The 19140-nt window shown below is 55.7% G+C and overlaps 2 protein-coding genes across 3 annotated transcripts in view; both read right to left on the bottom strand.

Annotated features, from left to right (window-relative positions):
- Positions 1-215: 215 nt before the first annotated feature.
- SLC27A3 (solute carrier family 27 member 3) lies at positions 216-5776 on the bottom strand. Of its 2 annotated transcripts, none has more exons than XM_036847776.1 (10): positions 4995-5776; positions 4428-4637; positions 3926-4084; positions 3227-3351; positions 2757-2951; positions 2560-2650; positions 2251-2449; positions 1905-2002; positions 1648-1778; positions 216-1328 (listed from the first exon to the last, which is right to left on the bottom strand). In XM_036847776.1, exons 1-10 carry the CDS (start codon positions 5641-5643, stop codon positions 1152-1154), a joined length of 2034 nt encoding a protein of 677 aa, XP_036703671.1. In that variant the 5' UTR covers positions 5644-5776; the 3' UTR covers positions 216-1151. The 2 variants fall into 2 exon arrangements, with proteins under 2 accessions (XP_036703671.1, XP_036703679.1); XM_036847784.1 differs by having other exon boundaries at positions 2251-2342; positions 2560-2607.
- Positions 5777-6392: 616 nt separating this feature from the next.
- The window catches only part of INTS3 (integrator complex subunit 3), a 39069-nt gene continuing 26321 nt past the window's right edge, over positions 6393-19140 (bottom strand). The window contains exons 13-30 of the mRNA XM_036847764.1: positions 18956-19047; positions 18505-18611; positions 17393-17512; positions 16884-17013; positions 16367-16421; positions 16049-16152; positions 15476-15520; positions 15137-15256; positions 13401-13554; positions 12273-12341; positions 11325-11400; positions 10760-10873; positions 10321-10369; positions 9074-9241; positions 8637-8737; positions 8447-8519; positions 8086-8242; positions 6393-7969 (exon numbers count right to left, since the gene is read on the bottom strand). Of these exons, the coding sequence (XP_036703659.1) occupies positions 7892-7969; positions 8086-8242; positions 8447-8519; positions 8637-8737; positions 9074-9241; positions 10321-10369; positions 10760-10873; positions 11325-11400; positions 12273-12341; positions 13401-13554; positions 15137-15256; positions 15476-15520; positions 16049-16152; positions 16367-16421; positions 16884-17013; positions 17393-17512; positions 18505-18611; positions 18956-19047 (1812 nt within the window). The 3' untranslated portion in view covers positions 6393-7891. The remainder of the gene's footprint in view (positions 7970-8085; positions 8243-8446; positions 8520-8636; positions 8738-9073; positions 9242-10320; positions 10370-10759; positions 10874-11324; positions 11401-12272; positions 12342-13400; positions 13555-15136; positions 15257-15475; positions 15521-16048; positions 16153-16366; positions 16422-16883; positions 17014-17392; positions 17513-18504; positions 18612-18955; positions 19048-19140) is intronic.

The following is a 19140-nucleotide window of genomic DNA, read 5'->3' as shown; positions in this document are numbered from 1 at the left end:
CCCAAGGGAACATAGTAGAATTTTTTGAGGACCCACAGCTTAAAACAGGGGGAAGGGGTTTTAGTTCTAAGACAAGCAGCAGTTTCAGCATTGAAAGCTTTTAGATGATTAACTTTTTTTTTTACCTATCTTGAATCATAGTTTTATTTATTTATTTAAAAAATTTTTTTCTTTTTCTTTTTGGCCACGCAGCTTTCGGGATCTCAGTTCCCCAACCAGGGATTGAACCCAGGCCACAGCAGTGAAAGCGCAAATCCTAACCACTAGACCACCAGGGAACTCCCTGATGATTAACTTTTTTGACGCCTCATTTAGGGACCAAGGACAGGCCTTTTTCCTTTTGATTCCCCCATCCCTCTGCCACCACGTGCATACATGCACTCTGAGCCCTGCTCCAAGAGGGGCCTCAGTCAAAGTCTCCCCAGAACCTGAGGGGCCCCACCCTGGGCTGCTACTTCTGGGAATATAGGACTAAGCGTGGGTAACATCAGGAACATTTGAGTTGGGGGGCTGAGTGGCCACACCCTTCCCCCTCACTGGCTGGCTTATCAAAGCCAGCCAGTGAGGGAAGAGGGAGGTTCCTTTAACCCAAAATCAAACCTCTGTTTTGCCCGGTTGAGACCCTTCCCCAGGCCCCAACCACATGTGAGTTTGTGGAGATGTTTTGGCTGCCCACAGGGGTAGCATTTGTGCCTCTGTCCACTTCGGCCATTTGAACCAATCCCTTGGGTCCTCCGGCTCCCCAGAGAGAGCAGTGGGGGCCCTGCACTCAGGGAGTGAAACTGGGACAGGATATCCACAAGCACAGACAGACATCAGTCATCAGGGGTTTTCCAAGGACAAGGATCACACGGGGTCACCTGAGAGGAAAAACACTGAGGTCCAGACACTGAGCTCAGGCCACGTGGTCAGGGCAGGAGCGCCTGTGGCTCCGGGCAGGAGAAAATGTCTGTGGGAAAAGCAGTTCCACAGACAGACAGGGAAGCGAATATTGTAGATGAGAAAGACAGAGCCAAATGGGCTCTGGCCACATTTATTACAAAATAAAGATTACAAACCTGGTATAGAAGAGATCCCTGACAGCGGCTGATACACCTGCAATAACCCCACCCCACAAAGTCCCTCCCTCAGGCGCACTGGTGTGGAGGCTCTCAGATGCGAAGGCCCCCGGCCAGGAGGGCACTGTACCGGGCAGGTGTGAGCGGCAGGTAGGCGCCCCCAGCCTGGTCCAGAATGTAGAGGGGGTCGGACAACGTGCTTGGGTCAAAGCCCTCCTTTGCCATCCGAACCTTCTGCTGCTTGAAGGTCTCTGTGGTGGCCAGTGACTCCTGGGGAGGGGGAGGGGTCAAAGGGGGCTGAAGGAAGGGGTATTCTGCCCCAGTGGCTCGGGGGAATCGCCTGAGTTTCGTTAAGGGGCAGGTCTGGGGGAAAGGGGGATGAGGTCAGGGTTTAGGGGAGGGGGTGAAATGGAAGAGAAGGGGCCAGGCCTGGAGGATGAAGGGGGTGAAAAGCATGTGTCTGGGAAGGAACTGTTCTTTCTCTTCACAGAGTGTATTACGTGGGGGTCCCTTTGTGGGGTTTGGGAGCCACTGACTGCTGCAGATATACGGGGTGAGGTAAAGGGTCAGGGCAGGAGGGGCTGGTTACCTGAAGCCTTAGGAATCGAGGCCGGGCATAAGGTGGCAAGTTCTCAGAAACATGGACGTAGAGCTGCACAAGGTCCAAAGAGTGGGGGGGACGCAGAACCAGGGCTGCCATCCCAGCCCTGCCTTCGTGCCCTGGTGGGTGTGGGGGGCAGGGTCAGCCGTGGTAGCTGACCACCACGAGGCCTCATGCTCCCTGCGCCCAAGTAATACCACTTCAGGGTGGTGGGCCGGGTCCCCCCCCGCCCCATGGCTGGGCACCTGGCACAGTGACTCCGTAGACGTTCACCTCCTGAAGAAAATCCAGGGCCTCCAAGGCCTCAGCCACCTCGGTCGTGGCCACATTCTCCCCCTTCCACCTGCCAGAAAGCAGAAATTGGAAACTGGGAGTCAGGGGTCAGGGCCTAATGAGCTTGGTGGGGAGAGAAAGAGTTCAGGGATGAGAGCGAGGTGCCAGAAGGTCTTGGGGAAGATGTGTTTAGGAGGTTGGAGATGAGAGGTTAGGTCAGAAGCTGGGTTGGGGCAGATTAGGGAGTGGAGGTTTAGAGGGTTTGGGTCACAGAGATGGGATGCCCAGGAGAGAAATCAGAAAGTTAGGGGCAGATACCTGAAGGTGTCTCCAGTACGATCGTGGAAGCGAAGAAAGCCTTGGTCATCGCAAACCAACAGGTCCCCAGTGTTGAAGAAAACATCCCCAGGCTGGAAGACATCCTTCAGCAGCTTTCCCCGGGCCAGCTCTGGCCCCCCAGCATAGCCCAGGAATGGTGACTGCTGGTTCACGGGGGCCACCAGCAGCCCTGGCTCACCTGGTAGAGTCACTGGGGTCAGGGGGGGGGGCGCCGCCCACCACACTCTCCAAGTCCAATCCTCTGCCAGCCAGCTCCACCACCCCTACCCACCCCGCCTGGACACAAACCTGGAGATGTGGCCACACAGAGCCCCTGGGTGTTCCGAATCGGCTCCCCTGTGGTGACATCACAGCGAATCAAAGAGAAGGGGAAGACATGCTGGGGGAAGGGAGACCCAGGCACTGGGTCATTTCAGTTGCACGAGCCCCCTCCCCAGCAGCCCCCCGACGTTCCACAGGTTCTCCAGTTTCCTCCTGTAACTCACCTTGTAAAGCCAGGAGGCGCGCCCCACAGCACCCCGCTGTCCTGTGTAGTTGAAAGTGGCCACGTTGCCCTCTGTCAGTCCATATGTCTCCAGCACCTGCAGGGGCCCGAAGCGCCGCACAAAGCGCTCCCAGGCGTCTGGCCGCAGCCCGCTGCCCACCACCAGCCGGACCTTATGTCCCTGTTCTGCCTTGTTCTGAGACAAGTGGGGAGAGGGGCGGGGGCTTCAACACCAAGATGCCAGCTCCCCCAGGTGCAGCCCTGTTTCCCTCTCTCCTTGCACCACTTCCACTGTGACCTCCTTGAGGTGCCCTAAGCACCAGAATCCTACCAGCCCAGGCTCCTTACCCTCCCCTTCCATTTTCTTCTTGCTTCCTCTCCCTCCAACTCCCAGACAACCGTTTCAGTGTCCCCTGCCAACTGCCCATCTCCCTGCCTTCGTGGCTCTGCCCAGGATCTGTGCCCACGCACCGGGGGCTGGTTGACGAGGTATCGGCATAATTCCCCGATGTACTGGAACACAGTCACCCCGTGCTGCTGGCAGTCCTCCCAGAACTGACCAGCTGAGAACTTGGACTTCAGCACCACTGTGGCCCCTGCCAGAATCGGAGAGGGCGAGGAGGAAGGAAGGAGGTGAGGTTAAGAGCTGGGGGGTGGGGGGTGAGGAGTCGTGACCCCCTCCTTCTCAGGCATCAGCCTTCACTGTACTGTAGTTCCCCGGAAAGGCCTGGCTGTGACAGTCACACTTTCCAAAGGCCAAGTTGGCCCCCATCATTTCCCACCTGTGATTTGGAGAGGTAAATGCCCTCTCCCTACTTCCCATCCCCAAGCAGTCCATCGTCCGAACCCTGCCCCCAAGTCCCAACCCTCTTCTCCATTTGCCTCTTCCTGGGCTGACACTCACGGCCCTCCCCTCCCCTGGCGCCCGGAGTTCTGTGAACTGCATGGCCGCCCTAGTTGCTCAGCCTGTAGGTCTGTGCAGGTGACGCTTCTCCACTGAACCAGGAGTTCCTGGAGAGGAGGCCCTGCCTCCTTCCTCTGGATTCTCTACCCTGAAGGACTCAGGAAGCATCCCCAGGTGAGCACACCACAGTAGGTACTTAATAAATGTTTGCTGGCATAAACATCTGCCAGAGGGCTGAATGGGGGGTTGGGGTGGGGGAGACTGACCAATGCCCAGGCATCCCACGATGCCCAACAGGGAGCCAGACATGTGGTAGAGTGGGAGGGCGAGGTAGATCACATCCTCCTGGTGGGCGCCACACAGCTGGTAGAATCCTTGGCATTGCAGGACCTTCAGATGACTGATCCGAGCAGCCTTGGGGAGGCCTGGGGGATGGGGGAGGGGGAGATCAGGGGAAAGGTCTGAGCTCCAAGCCTTGTCTCCCCCTTTGCCCCTGTTGGGTTTCCCATAGAAAGCGGCAGAGGCAAGGCTGAAACTAAGAAGAAGGCAGGCCAGGCCGTCCTAGAAATGTGGTAAGTTCGGGGAGGTGGACAATGAAGAGGGGTGGGAGGGTTGGCGAGACAGGAAATATGGCCGCTGGGATCAGCCTCCTCTCTGGGGGCTTTGGAGGAGTGGCCTATGAGCTGAGGAGGTCACAGTTCCTGTTCCCAGGCCCCTGCCTTCCTTGTCCTTAGTTTCTGGGAGGTAAATATCGTGTCCAGCCCTCACCTGTGGTGCCAGAGGTGAAGATATACAGGCACGTGTCCATTATGTTCTGGGGGGCAGACAGGTACCCGGGCACTGGCCCATCCGCTTCAGCCGAGGCCTCAGCCAGAAAATCGGTGATTCCAGCAGGATGGGTTTCAGAGCCCGCAGCCCACAGGTGGAGCCCCATGGCTCTCAGGGCCGGCAGGTCAGGCTCCAGGGACTCCAGGAACTCTGGATGGGGCGGGAAAGCATAGCTCCACCGCTCTACCGCTACCAGAAGCCTTCCCCACACTTTACCCCATTTGTTCCCCCACCCCCACCTCGCAGAGCTCCCGAGTGAGGCTGAAGAGTACGGTACGGACGTGCCATCATGGGTCTGGGACCTGGAGCCCAAGTCTTTGGAAATCCTTGGGAAACCAGAGACCCAGCTTTATCCCTTCGCGAACCCAGAGACTCGGCTCCTCACCCTTACCGAACCCCAGGGAGACAGTACGGCCTCCTTCCCAGCCCACTCCTTCTTTGCGCCCCTCCGACACGCCCCTTTCTGTGGCTGGCCCCGCCCCCGTCGGTCGAGCGCTCCAGCCTTACCTGGCGCCAGCACGAGCGCGCGGGCGCCGCAGCTGCGGAGACAGTGCAGTAGGGGACCCCGGCGCAGAGCGGTGGGCACAAAGGCCGCACGCAGGCCGGCCTTGGCCAGCCCGAACCAGAGCCACAGGAACTCTGGGCAGGCGGGGAGCAACAGCGCCACGGTGGCCCCAGGTGCCAGAGGGGTCGCGCCATCCCCTTCCCGCACGGGCCGCGCCGCTCCGCTTCCGGCCGCCGCGTCTCGTACGCCGTGCACCGCCCGCTCGCCTTCCCCGGCGGCCCCCGCGCCGCTGTCGCCGCCGCCGGGTCCCCCGTCCCAGCCTCGCGCGCGCAAAAAGGCGCGCGCAGCCCGGTTGCTCTGGCGCTCGGCCTCCGCATAGCTAAAGCGCTGCGCGCCGTGAATGAGAAAGGTGTGCGCGGGGCGCTGCCGGGCCATCTGCGCCAGGCGCCAGGCCAGGCTGCAGCCCCCCTCGGGACCTTCCGGGTCGGCGGCAGCCGCGGCCAGGGCGCGCGCTCGAAGGGCCCGTTTGCAGCGTAGGGCGCGCACCGTGAAGGCCAAGTCTGCCGCGAGCCAGCGCAACTGCGGCCATAGGCGCAGCTTCAGCAGCAGCAGCGGCAGTAGCAGTAGGGGTAGCAGCAGGAGGGCGGCCATCGTGCCCGCTTCCTCGACTCGGCACCGTCTGGCCCCAGCCGCTCGCAGACTGCCCAGATACTCCCTTTTGAAAACCTGGGGCCGCTGGTTCTAGTGCTTAGACCTCTCCTTCCCGGGAGCGCGCGCGCTGGCACACGCCTCTTCCCACCCAGCCCCCCACCCCACCCCCCGCCACCGCCTCCCCACGGGCGGAGAGCAGAGGCCCGGGAGGAGTGCTAGTGGGGGCGGCCCCGCACGCCCGGCCCTCCCCACAGCTACGCTCCGCCCTAGGCGCGCTCCCTCCCGGACGACTCGCAGCCCGCACCCTACCAGGTCCTGGGCGGTGCTCACGCCTTCCCTCAGTCCCAGGATCGGGTCCGTTTTAGGTTTTCTCCTCAAGGGAGGTCTAGACATCTGGCTGGACTTTGGACCCCGGGCCAGAGAGCCAGGGCACTAGGATCCAAGTCCATCTTTCCCTTTCTTCCCATTTTCACCCGTGACAGGAGGGTGGCACTGCTCTCCCAAAAGAGACTGAAGAACTCGGCCCCTTGCCCACATGGTGCTGCACGTCCCGGCACGAAAGCCGTCCCGGCACGAAAGCCGGAGCCATGCCCTCCCTCCAGCCGCCAGCAGCAGCAGCAACCCCAGAGGGGTGGGAGCCGAGAGTGAAGTAGGGGAAAGGTGGAGGCCCAGACAGCCAGATTTCTGGAGGGGCCACGGCGGAAGCCCCTCCCTTTGGGCAAAGGTACAATAACTGGGGCCAGCCAGCTAATGCTTTCCATCCTAGTTTTAATTGGGGCAGAGAAAACTGGGGAACGAGCGAGGAAGGAAAAAAGGAGGCCTCCGGCAGTTTAAAGGAAGAAGTAGCAGCTTTGAGGGAAGGGAGGACCTGGATTCTGTAAAAGACAAATTTGCAGGCTGAACAGGAGGAGCTGTCTGCAGTCGGCCAAACTTCACTCCTCTCCCCTCAGCCTGCCCCTCACAACCTCCCAGGACAGCAGGGGAACAAAAGCATAGCCAAGGAGCTCTTTTCTGCTGGTACACATGGATGGGCAAGTGGCCAGACTGTGGAAGAGAGTTCTTTTTCCCAGGTATCTGAACTCTCTCCCTCACCCCCAAGCATTTAGTCCTCCAGTAGTTGGTAAGCACCAGAGTATGACAAATACCAGCTTTTGGAAGCCTCTGGTTTCTTGAGAGATGGGTAAAGACAAACAGCCTTTTGGGAGGTGGTGCCAGCATCAATTTCTGCCTGGACAGGTCAGTGCCTGGCCTGCACAGCCAGTAGCAGCAAGGATGGGGGCGTAGCAGCAAGAAGGATGGGGGGGGGGTAAAGCCAAGCCTTCTGCTCCAGACAAAGAAGGGGGTGGGCAGGAAGAGAGAAGGGGAAGCTGTGAAGGGGGGGGGGATGCCCATTAAATCAAGACCACCTGTGCGTGCACAGGGTAAGTGGGGGCAGCAACTCCGGCACAAAAGAGGTTCTGGCTTGTTTTATTGTCATTTAAAAACAACTTTTAAAATGCGATTATCTCTGCCAAAAAAAAAAAAAAAAAAAGAAAGAAAAGACAGACAGAATCAAGGAAATGTGACCATTTGACAGTTCTGTGGAACATGTCTCTGGGACTCCCTGGACTCTGGCCCGACTTGAGGTGCCAGCTTCAGGCCAGCACAAGCCTCCAGGTGGGGCTGTGGCCTCCCTCTCAGGTTCCTTCCTGAACACTTGTGGCATCTGGCCCGTGGAGAGGAAAAGGCGACTTGACCATGTCACAGATTAAATGCCCACTTCATACTAGTGTATGGAGGGCAACTATAAAATGCCTGTTCAGAGCAAATCAAGACCTGAAGGGGGAAGTTGGAAGGGGCACCCACACAGTTTTCACTCTCATCCTAGCCTCTCTGGCCAGCTGCCCCCTCTGCCATTTCTCTTCTCTACTGAAATAGTTTTGGGGGAAGCTGGGGGAGGGGGCAGGAGGCTGAAGACTTCCACCACAGTCCAGGTTTTGTACAGCCTCTGGTTTCAGTGGGAACCCCAGTATCAGTGGGAGCAGCAGTGTGATGCAGCTGGAGGCCCCAGAGAGGAGGGAGGAGGGACTGGGGGCTGCACGGCAGCTTCTCAGGCTGCGCTGAAGGAGGCAGCTCGTCCTTCTCCCAGGGTGAGCTCTGGGATGGGGACAGGGTGTTTCCCCTACGATCTCCCCAGCCCCTATTAACCTCTGATTCACCAAGGAGGGGAGGGCAGTCCAACTGGGGGTGGAATGGGGAACACAGGGCCTCAGTCACTGTCAGACCCCACTGCAGAGGACCCCTTCCGTTTCCGCTTGGTGGGCTTTGGTTTTGTGTCTTCTTCCTCCTGGAAGAGATGGAGGGGAGGGAATCACTAGCCTGGGCAGCGGCTGGCCCCAACTCTACCTGCACCCCAACTCTCCTTTTCCTCCTGTGCATGGCTTGCATGGCCAGGGGTCTCACCGAGGCACTGCTGGAGCCTGACTCTTCCTCAGCATTGGGGGGCTGTGTGGCATTCTTTCGACTTCGGGGGCTGGACAAAGCTGCTTTTCGCCGGCTCTTGGGTGGCTTGGTGGAAGAGTCCTCATATTCCTCGGCCAGGGAGAAGAGATCGCTGAACCTGAGGGAGAGAACAGGCTCTCAGAGGGTGGGGGTCCTGGCCCCATGGCCATCCTCCCACCCTTTTCTCTGCCCCCATGCCAGGGTCTCCATTTGTTCTCAACTCCATGGTCTTGCTGGTCACTAAGTTTGTGTCCCCAGCAGGCCACCCTCACCCAGGCCTTCTCCCACTACTTCCCAAGGCCCAAAGTGCAAGGAGCCTCACTTCATCTTGTGTGCTTCGTCACAGCTCGCCTGGACGTGCTGCAGAGCCTGCAGAATGGGGGTCTGGCTGAAAACTAGAGGGAGAACAGGGAAGGAGGAACAGTGAGGTGTCTGAGAGCTGCCCCACTCGGATCCACGGGTGGTGTGAGCCAGGGCAGTGCCATGCACTCGGAGAGGGCAGGAAAGCATACAGTTCTGCTTGGTGTTGGTCAGGTTGAGACGCAGGTTGTCCAAGTGCTCTAGGATCTGCTCCAGAGTCAGCTGGGCCAGCTTGCTGCTGGAACTCCTCAGGCTGCAGGGAAGTCACAAGAGCCAGAGTCTGAGCTTGGGGTGATGGCTCCAGGTGAATGAGACACCCTCCCCCACTGAGGTCCCTCCTTAAGGCGACAGCAGCCCATACAGAGAAGGGGATAGGAGGGCTAGGAGGGCTGGGCAGGGTAAGGGAGGTGTGCCTGGAACAGGGACCAAAGACAGGGCACTAGGAAAGGAGGGGAAGGGGCCACAGTGGTCCTGCACGCCAGGTAGCTTCACACCACTAGATGTCGCCCACAAGCCAGGCAGGGACCAAACTGGATGGCCCTGGTGCCGGCCTGTGGACAGCGGGCAGCCCTGGCGTGGAGGGTCCCACCTCTGCCTCTTGCGCGGGAGGCTGTTGTTCTTGATGAGCAGGGACTTGATGTGCTCAGCCAGCAGCTCGTCATGCTTCATGCACCAGTGCCTCAGGATGCTGGTGGTGAACTGGTCGTCGGGGTGGCAGGGCCGGCTCAGCACCATCTTCACCATCTCCTCGCTGGGCCTGGGGGGCAAGGGGAGCGGAGCGCCCTGCTGACACAGCTGGCCACAGGAACCCCTGAGGCTCTCCCACCGGCTTTTCCCCCAAACCTCGGCCTCCCCATCCCTGCGCCACCCCCAACTTGCAGTAGCTTCCTACTCTCACATCCCTCTCCTTCTTCTCTTTGGGCCAAGGAATGCCTAGTTTCATCCTCTGCGGAAGCCAGGAGACAAGAAGTGAGACTCTTCAGTTTCTGTGACAGTAGAAGGTGCGTGTGTGCGCGTGCATGTGTTGGCAGGGAGGCCCACTGAGTCTCCCGCACTTTGCCCAGGACACTCAGGAAGTGGGCCAGGGAGGCAGGAGGACAAGCGTGTGGTGTGTGCGTGCTCCTCAACCCCTGCCCGACTAGGTGGGTGGGCCACCCTGGTGCCTAGCCCGAGGAAGGTACAGGGGAGGCGGCGGGAAGCCACAGCCCCCACGCAGCCCTCCAACCTTCCTGCCTCCTTTAGGAAGCGCTGGACCATTTCTACTCTCCCAGCCAAGAGAGGAGAAAAGGTGGAAGGAAGGCAAGAAGGTAGGAAGGAAAAGATATACAGCTGTGGCCCCATTTATCTGGGGCTTTTGGAAAAGTGCCTGTGATGGAGGGAGGGGCCTCTGCCTTCTCGCCCTCTCCGCCCCACCCCTGGCAGGGAGCACGGGGGTCCAGCTGGCTCTGCTCTCCGCAGGTTGAGCGAGAGGATGGTGTCTGACCCCTATACTCTGACCCTTCCTCCTCTTGGATTAGCCGTATGGTGGCCTCAGGAGCACGGGGGAGGGGGGCAGGAGCCACCGGGGATTAGAACTGCTGTGGCAGCAGGAAACAGGGATGTCCGGTCCCCACCTCTGAGGGCAGCTCCTGGTGGGCAGGGGGGTAAAGTCGAGAGGAAGCCCAGATCCCAAGGGAGCTGCTTATTTGTAAATCACTTTGGGGGAAGGGTAGAATAAGCAGATGTCAACAATAGGAAAAAACACGGCCAAAGGAGCAGGACAGGAGTCCTTTACATGGCAGCATCTCTTGGTATGTTGAGATTGAGGACTAAAGAGCCCCCGAGGGCGGAACTCACTTCTCTCTTCGGAGTTGAAGCAGTAGGCAGGACAGGGCCTCTGGGTGCTCTGTGGGGGAGGGTAGAGGCTGTTCAGAGGAATGCAAAATTCCAGCAAGAAATCCTGGCACCTCTCCCACCCCCCAACCAACAGCCACTGCAAGGAGCAAAGATAATCTTCAACAAGAAACCGGGAAGAACAATCCCCTAACCCACTCCTCTAAAATCCCGAGCCACCTGAGCCCCAGTCTAGCACCTGGCTCAGAGGAGGCCTGCAGGATACACCTAAAGAGCAGACGCGACTGACAGGAAGCCTGCCTTTTCGCACTTGGCACTTTGGTGGGAAGGGGAACGGTGGATCTGGGCTCATCTAGAAAGAAGCCCAGAGGCCTAAGCCTTGCAGCAGCTGGACTGGGAGTGCCCTCTCCCTGCTGTGTTCCACACCCACAACCCGACTCACCTTTGTACTTGAGGTGCTGCAGGATGGGGATTATGGTCTCCAGGGGGATGTTGTGGGCCAGGAAGAGCTGCCAGGCACAGTACTGCTCAAAGGTTTCCCAGTCCAGGCTCTGGACTGAGGAGACAGAGAAGAGATACCCTCATTCATATTCTCAATCTCCCTCTCTCTCTCTCTCTCTCTCTCTCTCTCACACACACACACACACACACACACACACACATACAGGGCTAATCCACTGACTATCAGCACCCCAGGCAGGGATGGTATAGGGGTGGAGACAGTGATCCTAAGACTACAGAAACTCTCCCTTTCACACAAAGCATAGTTCCAAAGTCTTCATACAGCTTCTGTATTCCCATCAGCCTTGAGGCTGGAGGGCCAAGGGACTTTTACAGAGCAAAAAACAGATCCAGACAGACATTGCCTGAGGCCACACGGCAGGGTGGAATGACATTCTATCTCATTCTCAGCCCCAGAACCAGCTTTCCTGTTACTAGAAAATACACAGGGCTGCCACCCCTCTCTCTTCTCCCTGGGCACCTCAGGGCGTTGCGTGCTCACTTACTGAGTATATTGAGGACTGAGTCTTTTCGAAACATGACCAGGTTCCCCATCATCACATGGCAGACCAGCTCCTGGAGCTAAGGGGGAGGAGGAAGAAGGCAGAACCCATTGGTTCTAAAAGAGGCCAGGAAGCTAGTATGGAAGCAGAAGCAGGAGGGCTCATTCAGGGAAAAAACCAGAGGAAGTGAAAACCTAGTCAAAGGAATGGGGAGGAAATGGCACATGACGGATGCCAGGGGCTTTGAAGGATGAAGGGGACTGGCAAAGGAGTAACTGGCTTCAGTGATAAACACAGGCCTATTCGGAGCAAAAACAGTTAAGAAAAACTACCCCTTGTGTCCTGATGGCAGAGGGAGAACAGGCAGCTCCTCTACTTGGATGTAGTCTGGGCCTATGAGCCATCCCAGTCTGTGCTGAGGGAAGGGCCGTGGGGGGCGGGATTACAGGTGTGGGTAGGAGAAAAGCAAAGGAGGAAGGGCTCTTGAGTGCTACGCTTCCCCTTCTATGAAGGGGGCAAACGAGTGGAGAGAAGGAGCAGAAACGGGACCCCAGTTGAGGCCTGAGAAGGGACACAGGCCAAGCTACAGCCTCGTAGGGACCTATGCATGATAGAAAGGTCAAATAGAGATGGTCTGACCATTTTCATTCTGAGCCAAGGGGAAGACCGACTGAGAGCTTAAAAATGCAATCCCCTCGGCTTCCCTGAAGAACGGGGGTGCCCAAAAATATGGAGAATAAGGGGAACTCCAGCAACACTGGCATGGCCCCAGCTCGCCTCCCAGGGGCTCCGCTTTCCTTCCCAGCCCCCAGGGCCTAAGGTGCACACAGCTGCAGCCAGGAGCAGGGTGCCTGAGAACACAGGCTCCCTGTCTGCAGGCCGAGGGGGAGGCAGAACCCCGTTTCCCCAGGCCTGCCCCCAGGCCTCTCGGGATGACAGCTCTATGTTCACCTGTGCTGAGTCAATAACAGCCACAATCATGTTCAGCAGCTCCCCACTCCGCAAGGTCTCATCTGGAAACTGGAGGAAAAAGAGGGAAAGTAGGGCAAAAGTCCAAAATGCACCCCTCAGCGTTCACCTCATAATTCTTCGCCTCTCCCTACCACATGCTCAGGGGATGCTGGGCTAGCCAGACATGGGGTCCTAATATAAATCCCTAAACAAAGATCCAATAGTTATGAAGCTGGGAATTTAATCCTTACAGAACCCAAGTTTTTAAATCTGTGTGTGCACACAGTGCGTGTGCGTGTGTGTGTGTGTGTGTGTGTGTGTAAGGAAAGGAATGGGGAGCCATCTAGAGACAAAGCTAGAGCTGAAAGGGACTGGACGTGGTGGTTGGTTAGCCCTGTGTGGAGTGGTGACAGAATTAGCACTTGCATCTCTGGCAGCAAAGAAATCAAGTCTATACTGACCCTTGCCAAAGACGAGGTGTAGAGAGTGTGTATATTTGGGGAGCGTGCAGGGTATGGGGTAGGCAGGGTCCCTTCTGGAGAGGCCAGTTCACCAGGGAGGGAGCTGGGCATCTGCACCCCTCCTCCCTCCAGTTTTTGGCTGACTCACTCTTCCTCCTGTTATGCCCTGATTTCCCTGTTCCTGGTAACTTTCACCAAGAGGAGGAAGCGCTGATACCTCCTCCTACGTCCCAATTCCTAGAGGAGACTCTTCATGAACCAGGGAAATGAAAGGTGAGTCTCCACTACAGAGGCCCCGGTCTTTGAGAACCATTAGAGAGATCGGAGGGTGAGCCATCAGACGGCGAGAGGGCTTTGGATACGTGAACATGGATCTGGTCGGAGGCCCTGTCCTGGGTCCAGAGGATGGCGCCAAAGCAGAGGAGACAAGTGTATAATCCCAGACCCCAACTCACACAACAAGAATTCTAGGGGTTTTAGACATTTTTCAAGTTGATAAAGAGAGGTAGAAGGAGGGGACGGCTGTGGTGTGGGAGGAAAGGGCCTACCGAGGCCAGCAGGGATGGGGAGAGGAGGGTCAGGGTTGTGTGCCGTGAGATAATGCAGTCTCCCGTGAGCCCGCCAGCACTGCTGCCCCATCCCCGTGGATACGGATAGAGGTGCTGACCTCTGTGTAGATGGAGGGTGTGAGGTGGCACAGCAGTCGCACGTCGTCCTCCTGGCAGGCCTTCATGTCCATCATTAAGCAGGTGTGCAGGTCGCCCAGCTGGGTGGCCTGGGCAAATGACTCGTACAGGTTCATCTTCCCTGCGGCGGCTTTGCTGCAAGACCAGTTGGGCCTCAGCCAGCAGCCTGACCCCAGCCCCCAGTCTCAAACATCTCCTAAGTAGACCCTCACTCTAGAATCCCTTTGCTGCCCAAGATGCCCTGGGCTAATCTGTCTCATGGCGCCCCCCTGCCTTCCCCCCAAGGACTTGGTGACTTATGGGAATTAGGAGACACTCTTCTTTCTCCCCATCTTTCCCCAGTGTTCCAGACAGGGCTCAGACCACAATTAGTGAAGAAGCTACTATCTGGTGAGAGTAAAGAACAAGAGAGAGAGGGCTCAGGTCAGGTTAGAGAAAGCTTTCTCTCTTGCTCTTCGGGCTCTGAGCAATGAGGGCAATAACACATAGAGACCCCGAGACCCCTACCTCACACCATATACAAAAAACTTAACTCAAAATGGGTCACAGGCCTAAATGTAAGAACTGAAACTACACAACTCTTAGAAAAAAACATAGGAGTAAAGCACAAGTGACAAAAGAAAAAAGAAAGTGGACTTGATCAACATTTAAAACTTTTCTGTTTCAAAGGATACCATCAAGAAACTGAACAGACAACCCATGGAATGGGAGAAAATATTTGCAAACCATATATCTGATAAGGGACATGTATCCAGAATATTTGAAGAACTCTTAAAAATCCACAAGAAAAAGACAAATACCCAATTAAAAAATAGAGATTCAAACAGAAATTTTTCCAAAGAAAATATGCAAATGGCCAATAAGCGCATGAAAAGATACTCAACATCATTTGCCATCAGGGAAATGCAAATCAAAACAAGGATGAGATACCACTTCACACCCATTAGGCTGGCTATAGTCAAAAGCCAACAAGTGTTGGGGTGCATGTGGAGAAATTAGAACTCTCACACACTGCTGGTGGGAACATAGAATGGTTGTGTCACTTTGGAAGACAGTTTGGCAGTTTCTCACAAATTTAAAAATAGAGTTACCATTGGACTCAGCAATTCTATATACTCAGGAAAATTGAAGACATCTGTCCATGCAAAAAGTTGTACATGAATGTTCACAGCAGCTCTATTCACAACAGACAAAAAAGTGGAAACAACCCAAATGTCCATCAACAACTGAATGGGTAAATAAATTGTGGTATATCCATACAGTGGATTATTTAGCCATAAGAAGGAATGAAGTACGGATACACGCTACAACAGGGATAAACCTTGAAAACGTTAGGCTAAGTGAAAAAAGCCAGTCATGAAAAATCAAACACTGTATGATTCCATTTATATGAACTATCCAGAATAAGTAAATCTGTAGAGACAGAAAAGCAGATCAGCGTTGCATGGGCTGGGTGAAAGGGAGAATGGGAAAGTGACTGCTAATGGGGTTTCTTCTTGCGGTGATGACAACGTTCTAAATTAGACAGTAGTAACAGTTGTGCATCTTTGTCAATATACTAAAAACCACTGAATTATACACGTTAAAGCTGTTATTAACACACACACACAGAAGGCCCTGGTGATGACAGGAAAGGGGGATGGGAATGAGGTATGGTAGGACAGAGGCTCTCCAGGATGCTTCCCGGCACCTTCTTAAACGTGGGGACCACACCCACCTGGCCCTTAGGTAGTAAAGCAGGTGGTAGCCAATCTTGGGCTGCTTCTGATACAGCTCAGAGAGAAGGTCCAGAAGCAGAGAGAAGCTGCTGTTGTCTTCCTGCATCTGGCATAGGTTCCTGGAGTGGGAGATGGGAGTACAGAGGACAGCTTTACCTAGGGGAGACTCTCCTATGGCACTTCAGGGGGCATGGCTATCTGTGCCCACTGCATACCCCTCCTCCTGGAGAGGGAGTCCCATTACCCCAGGACAGACACATAAGCGTGCTGACAGGGAGGATGGATGGCAGAGCAGCATCTCCTACAGCTGGACCTAAACATGAGGTAGAGAGGCTTACCTAAATATTAGGTAGAGAGGCTTCCCCACAGATTCCTCCAGGGACCTACAAGAGGAGGGTGATATATAAGAGTCCGTGTGAGGGGAGGAAGGGTGGCTTGCAGGCAGATATTATGGAGAACCAGCTTGAGGCTAGATGCCAGCCTGCTCCTTTCCTAACCAACGTTAAACTTCCCACTGCCCCAGAGGCTTTGCTCACAGAGAAGTCAGGTTCCTAACACTGAGCCACAATCTGGTTGTTGTCATTGCAAGTGAGATTCTTGCCCTTCAGGGAGGTTCCAGGCAAGGGTCCGATCCCACCTGAAGCAGCAAAGGCGGGGGCTGCTGGGTGCAGCAGCAGGGGCAGGACGCACACGAGGGGTGCCAGTCCACTGCCCCAGTACGCTCGCTGTTCAGCAGGCAAAAATAAATCCTCGTTTAAATGAATCAGTATGTGTGAGAATAAAAACAAGTGAAGAGATTATTCTTCGCAAGTCCTCAGCAAGGTGCCTCTAGCACTTGGGTCATCCTTCTAGCCCCCTGAGGCCGGGGGGTGGGGGGGGGTGGGGGAGCAGTCAGGAAAGATGAGCCTTACTCCTCAGTGATCTCCTCGGGCAGCACCTCCCCTCGGAAGTGGCCCTTGAAGAGCTCCTGTAGGCAGGAAGCGAGGACAGACAGCTGCTCCGAGTCAAAGTCTTCCTGGGTGGTAAGACAAGGAGGGACTATCACCACCCAGGCCCAAGCCTCACTGCCCCCACTACCCAGAGCTTTCTCCCTCCAGGATCAGCTGGCCCCTCCCCCATCAGAGGGGGACCCATCTCGAGTAGGGGAAGGAGGCAGTCAGATGCCTGCGGGGCTTTCAGCTGGGCAGGCTGGGCTGCTTCCTCCCTTAAGGGGGTGGGTTCCTCCTCACCTCCAGGACCTGGTCCACGATTTCCTGCATGACCTCACACTGGGCCTCTGTATCACTGCAGTGCAGAAGGGAGAGGAAATCTCAGGGACGTAAATGATAGCAGAGGGCAGGACACACACCCAGAACAGCGTGCTCAAGCACACTCCGGTGCACAGAGACAAAACAAAGGAGCTCTGTGGGAATCAGGGCTGTGGCTGAGGAGGCCTCAGGGCAGAATCTGCTGCTCTCTAGGCAGAGGCCAAAGACAAGGGAAATCCCCAGAGCCCTGCTTCGGGTCCCAGAGGCTCTTCTACTCAACCTTGGAGTGAGAGCCCGGGATGCTGGGGCACACGGCTGCCCCCTCCCAGCCCACACCCCCCAACCAACACTGCAGAAGGCATCTCCCACGCAGCTTCAACCACCCCTCCACACACCCCCACCACGTCCCCTCCAAACCCACCACTCTGCCACCCCACTAAGCTCCAGGAAGAAGCCCAGGGCTGGACCTCCGGAGGCTGAGAGCAGGGCTGGCACCCACCTGCCCTTCTGAAGCTGGAGCACTTTGTCCCTCAGGGACTCATCCAGCTGGTCAAGGTAAGGGGTGATATCGACTGGCTCTTCCACCACTGTCTCCTTGATTGGGTGGAAGCGAAACTCTCTCTTCTTTCCTGAAGAGAGTGATTTAGGAAAGAAGTCACTTGGCCCAGACACGAGACGCAGAGACAGCCCCCTGAACAGTGTGGCCCTCCTGACATGCGCCTCGTGTGCACCGTTCACTCAGAGCTGGGAGTGCCTGAAGCACTTCCCTGAGCGTGTGCGTGTTCTAGCCTCAGGAAGCAAGAGAGGGCAGGGACCACTTCTCCTTTTTACCCTCCTGCTGCAGTGCCAAGTGCAGGGTTCTGCACCTTGGAGTCTCATCCAGGAATCCTGTTAACAAAACTAACTCGGAGAGGCAAAGATGACAGAGAGACCGCAGAGAGGCTGCTCCTGCCAACCAGTCCTCTCGGGATTGACACAAGCCTGAACTACCTTTGCTGCCAGCCTCACCTTTGCTGTTGAGATCCTCCTCGTCGTCACTAAAGGCTGCCTCTGCGTTGTCATAGCAACTCTCATCCTTGTCTGACATGTGGTTGTCCATCTCCATGGAAACTGGCTCCTCAATTTTGACTTGGGAGTAAAGAAAGACAAGGCATTTGATGGCTCCTCGGTCCCATGCTCCTGGGAACGGGAGACTAAAGGACAAGTGGGAGGATAAGGAGTTCATGACCTAAATGGAATATGAATTCCGGAAGGACAGGCGTCTTGTCCTCAACCCTCCAGGGCTTCTGGTGGGGATTTTGGTAGGAATGAGAGCAGCACAGAACCTGCCTCCTCTATGCTCAGCTGAGAATCAGCGAGTAGATAAGACCAGGCACAGTCCCAAGTGCTCTTTAATTTAAAACTAAGTTGGGAAGCTCTGCTTGGCTTAAGCCCTTACCCCAAAACAAAAAAGGAAGGGTGTGTGTGTGTGTGTGTGTGTGTGTGTCTGGAACTGGAAGCAAGATTTGAGGAAGGGTGTGTGTGTGTGTGTGTGTGCGTGTGTCTGGAACTGGAAGCAAGATTTGAGGAAGGGTGTGTGTGTGTGTGTGTGTGTGTGTCTGGAACTGGAAGCAAGATTTGAGGAAGGGTGTGTGTGTGTGTGTGTGTGTGTGTGTGTGTGTCTGGAACTGGAAGCAAGATTTGAGGAAGGGTGTGTGTGTGTGTGTGTGTGTGTGTGTGTGTCTGGAACTGGAAGCAAGATTTGAGACCCAATATGACAACCTCTCATCAGAGGCCAGGACCTGGGGCTGGGAAGAGAGAAGAGATGGGCAAAGCTTAAGTGAGATAAATGCACATTCCATGAAGGCCTTCTACCTACTGAGGAGAGGTTAGTAAGAGAAAAAAATAGGAGTAAAGAGAGCTCAGTGAAAAGCAGATAAGATTAGATGGAGAGGGAGAACCAAGGAAGATGACACAAAAATGAATAAAAGAAAAAACTAGGGAAAGAAAAATTGAATGGGACAGTGTCACAGGGTAGAGCACTGCACAGGGATGACATCCTAAACAAGGGCTCTAGTCTGAGCACCCTGGATGTCTCCATCCCTCTTTTGAAACAGGTGATGGAATGGATGGGTCTGTACCTTCCACAGGTGGGCTGGGAGAACTGCAGAACTCAGGAAACTTCTCCCTCAGCATGGCCCGCAGCTCCTTATCCAATTTAGGGTTGTCAAATAGGGGAGCCAAATGCCTAATGGGGAACATGAATGAAGGTCAGTATCAGAGCTCCTCACTTCTAACGCAACATGGAGTTAAGCAAATAGGTTTAAGCCCAACTGGTACAATTGGGCCATACTCAGATCCTTGGGAAGGGTCACCAGGGCACAGGGAAGGCATCGGAAGCCCTCTGCGAGAGAGAAATTCCTCTAAGAGTCAAGAGGACGTATGCCTAGCAGTCTGCGGTGGGGCCAGTACTTTTTATACCTCTTGAGGGAAAGGGTCAGCAGTGGTACAGCAATATCTGGATGTGCCCGACCTAGTGAAAAATGAGAAAACAACCCATTTCCCTGCCCCACAGACACATAAAGTCCTTACGCCAGGACCCGCTTCTCCACAATGTGATTGAGGGAGGAAAAGACACCCTGCCGCACATGGCCCTCCAAGGGTGGATAGAAGTTGGGAATGATCTGGAAGGGAAGAAGAGGAGCAGCGAATGAGCACAGGACTTTCCATCCAGAGTGTTCTGCTGAACTAGATCTAAAAAGCTGCTTTGGTTTTAA

Source organism: Balaenoptera musculus, chromosome 1 (assembly GCF_009873245.2).
Source record: "Balaenoptera musculus isolate JJ_BM4_2016_0621 chromosome 1, mBalMus1.pri.v3, whole genome shotgun sequence".
In the NCBI taxonomy this organism is placed as follows: domain Eukaryota; kingdom Metazoa; phylum Chordata; class Mammalia; order Artiodactyla; family Balaenopteridae; genus Balaenoptera; species Balaenoptera musculus.
This window is presented reverse-complemented; position numbering and strand designations above follow the sequence as displayed.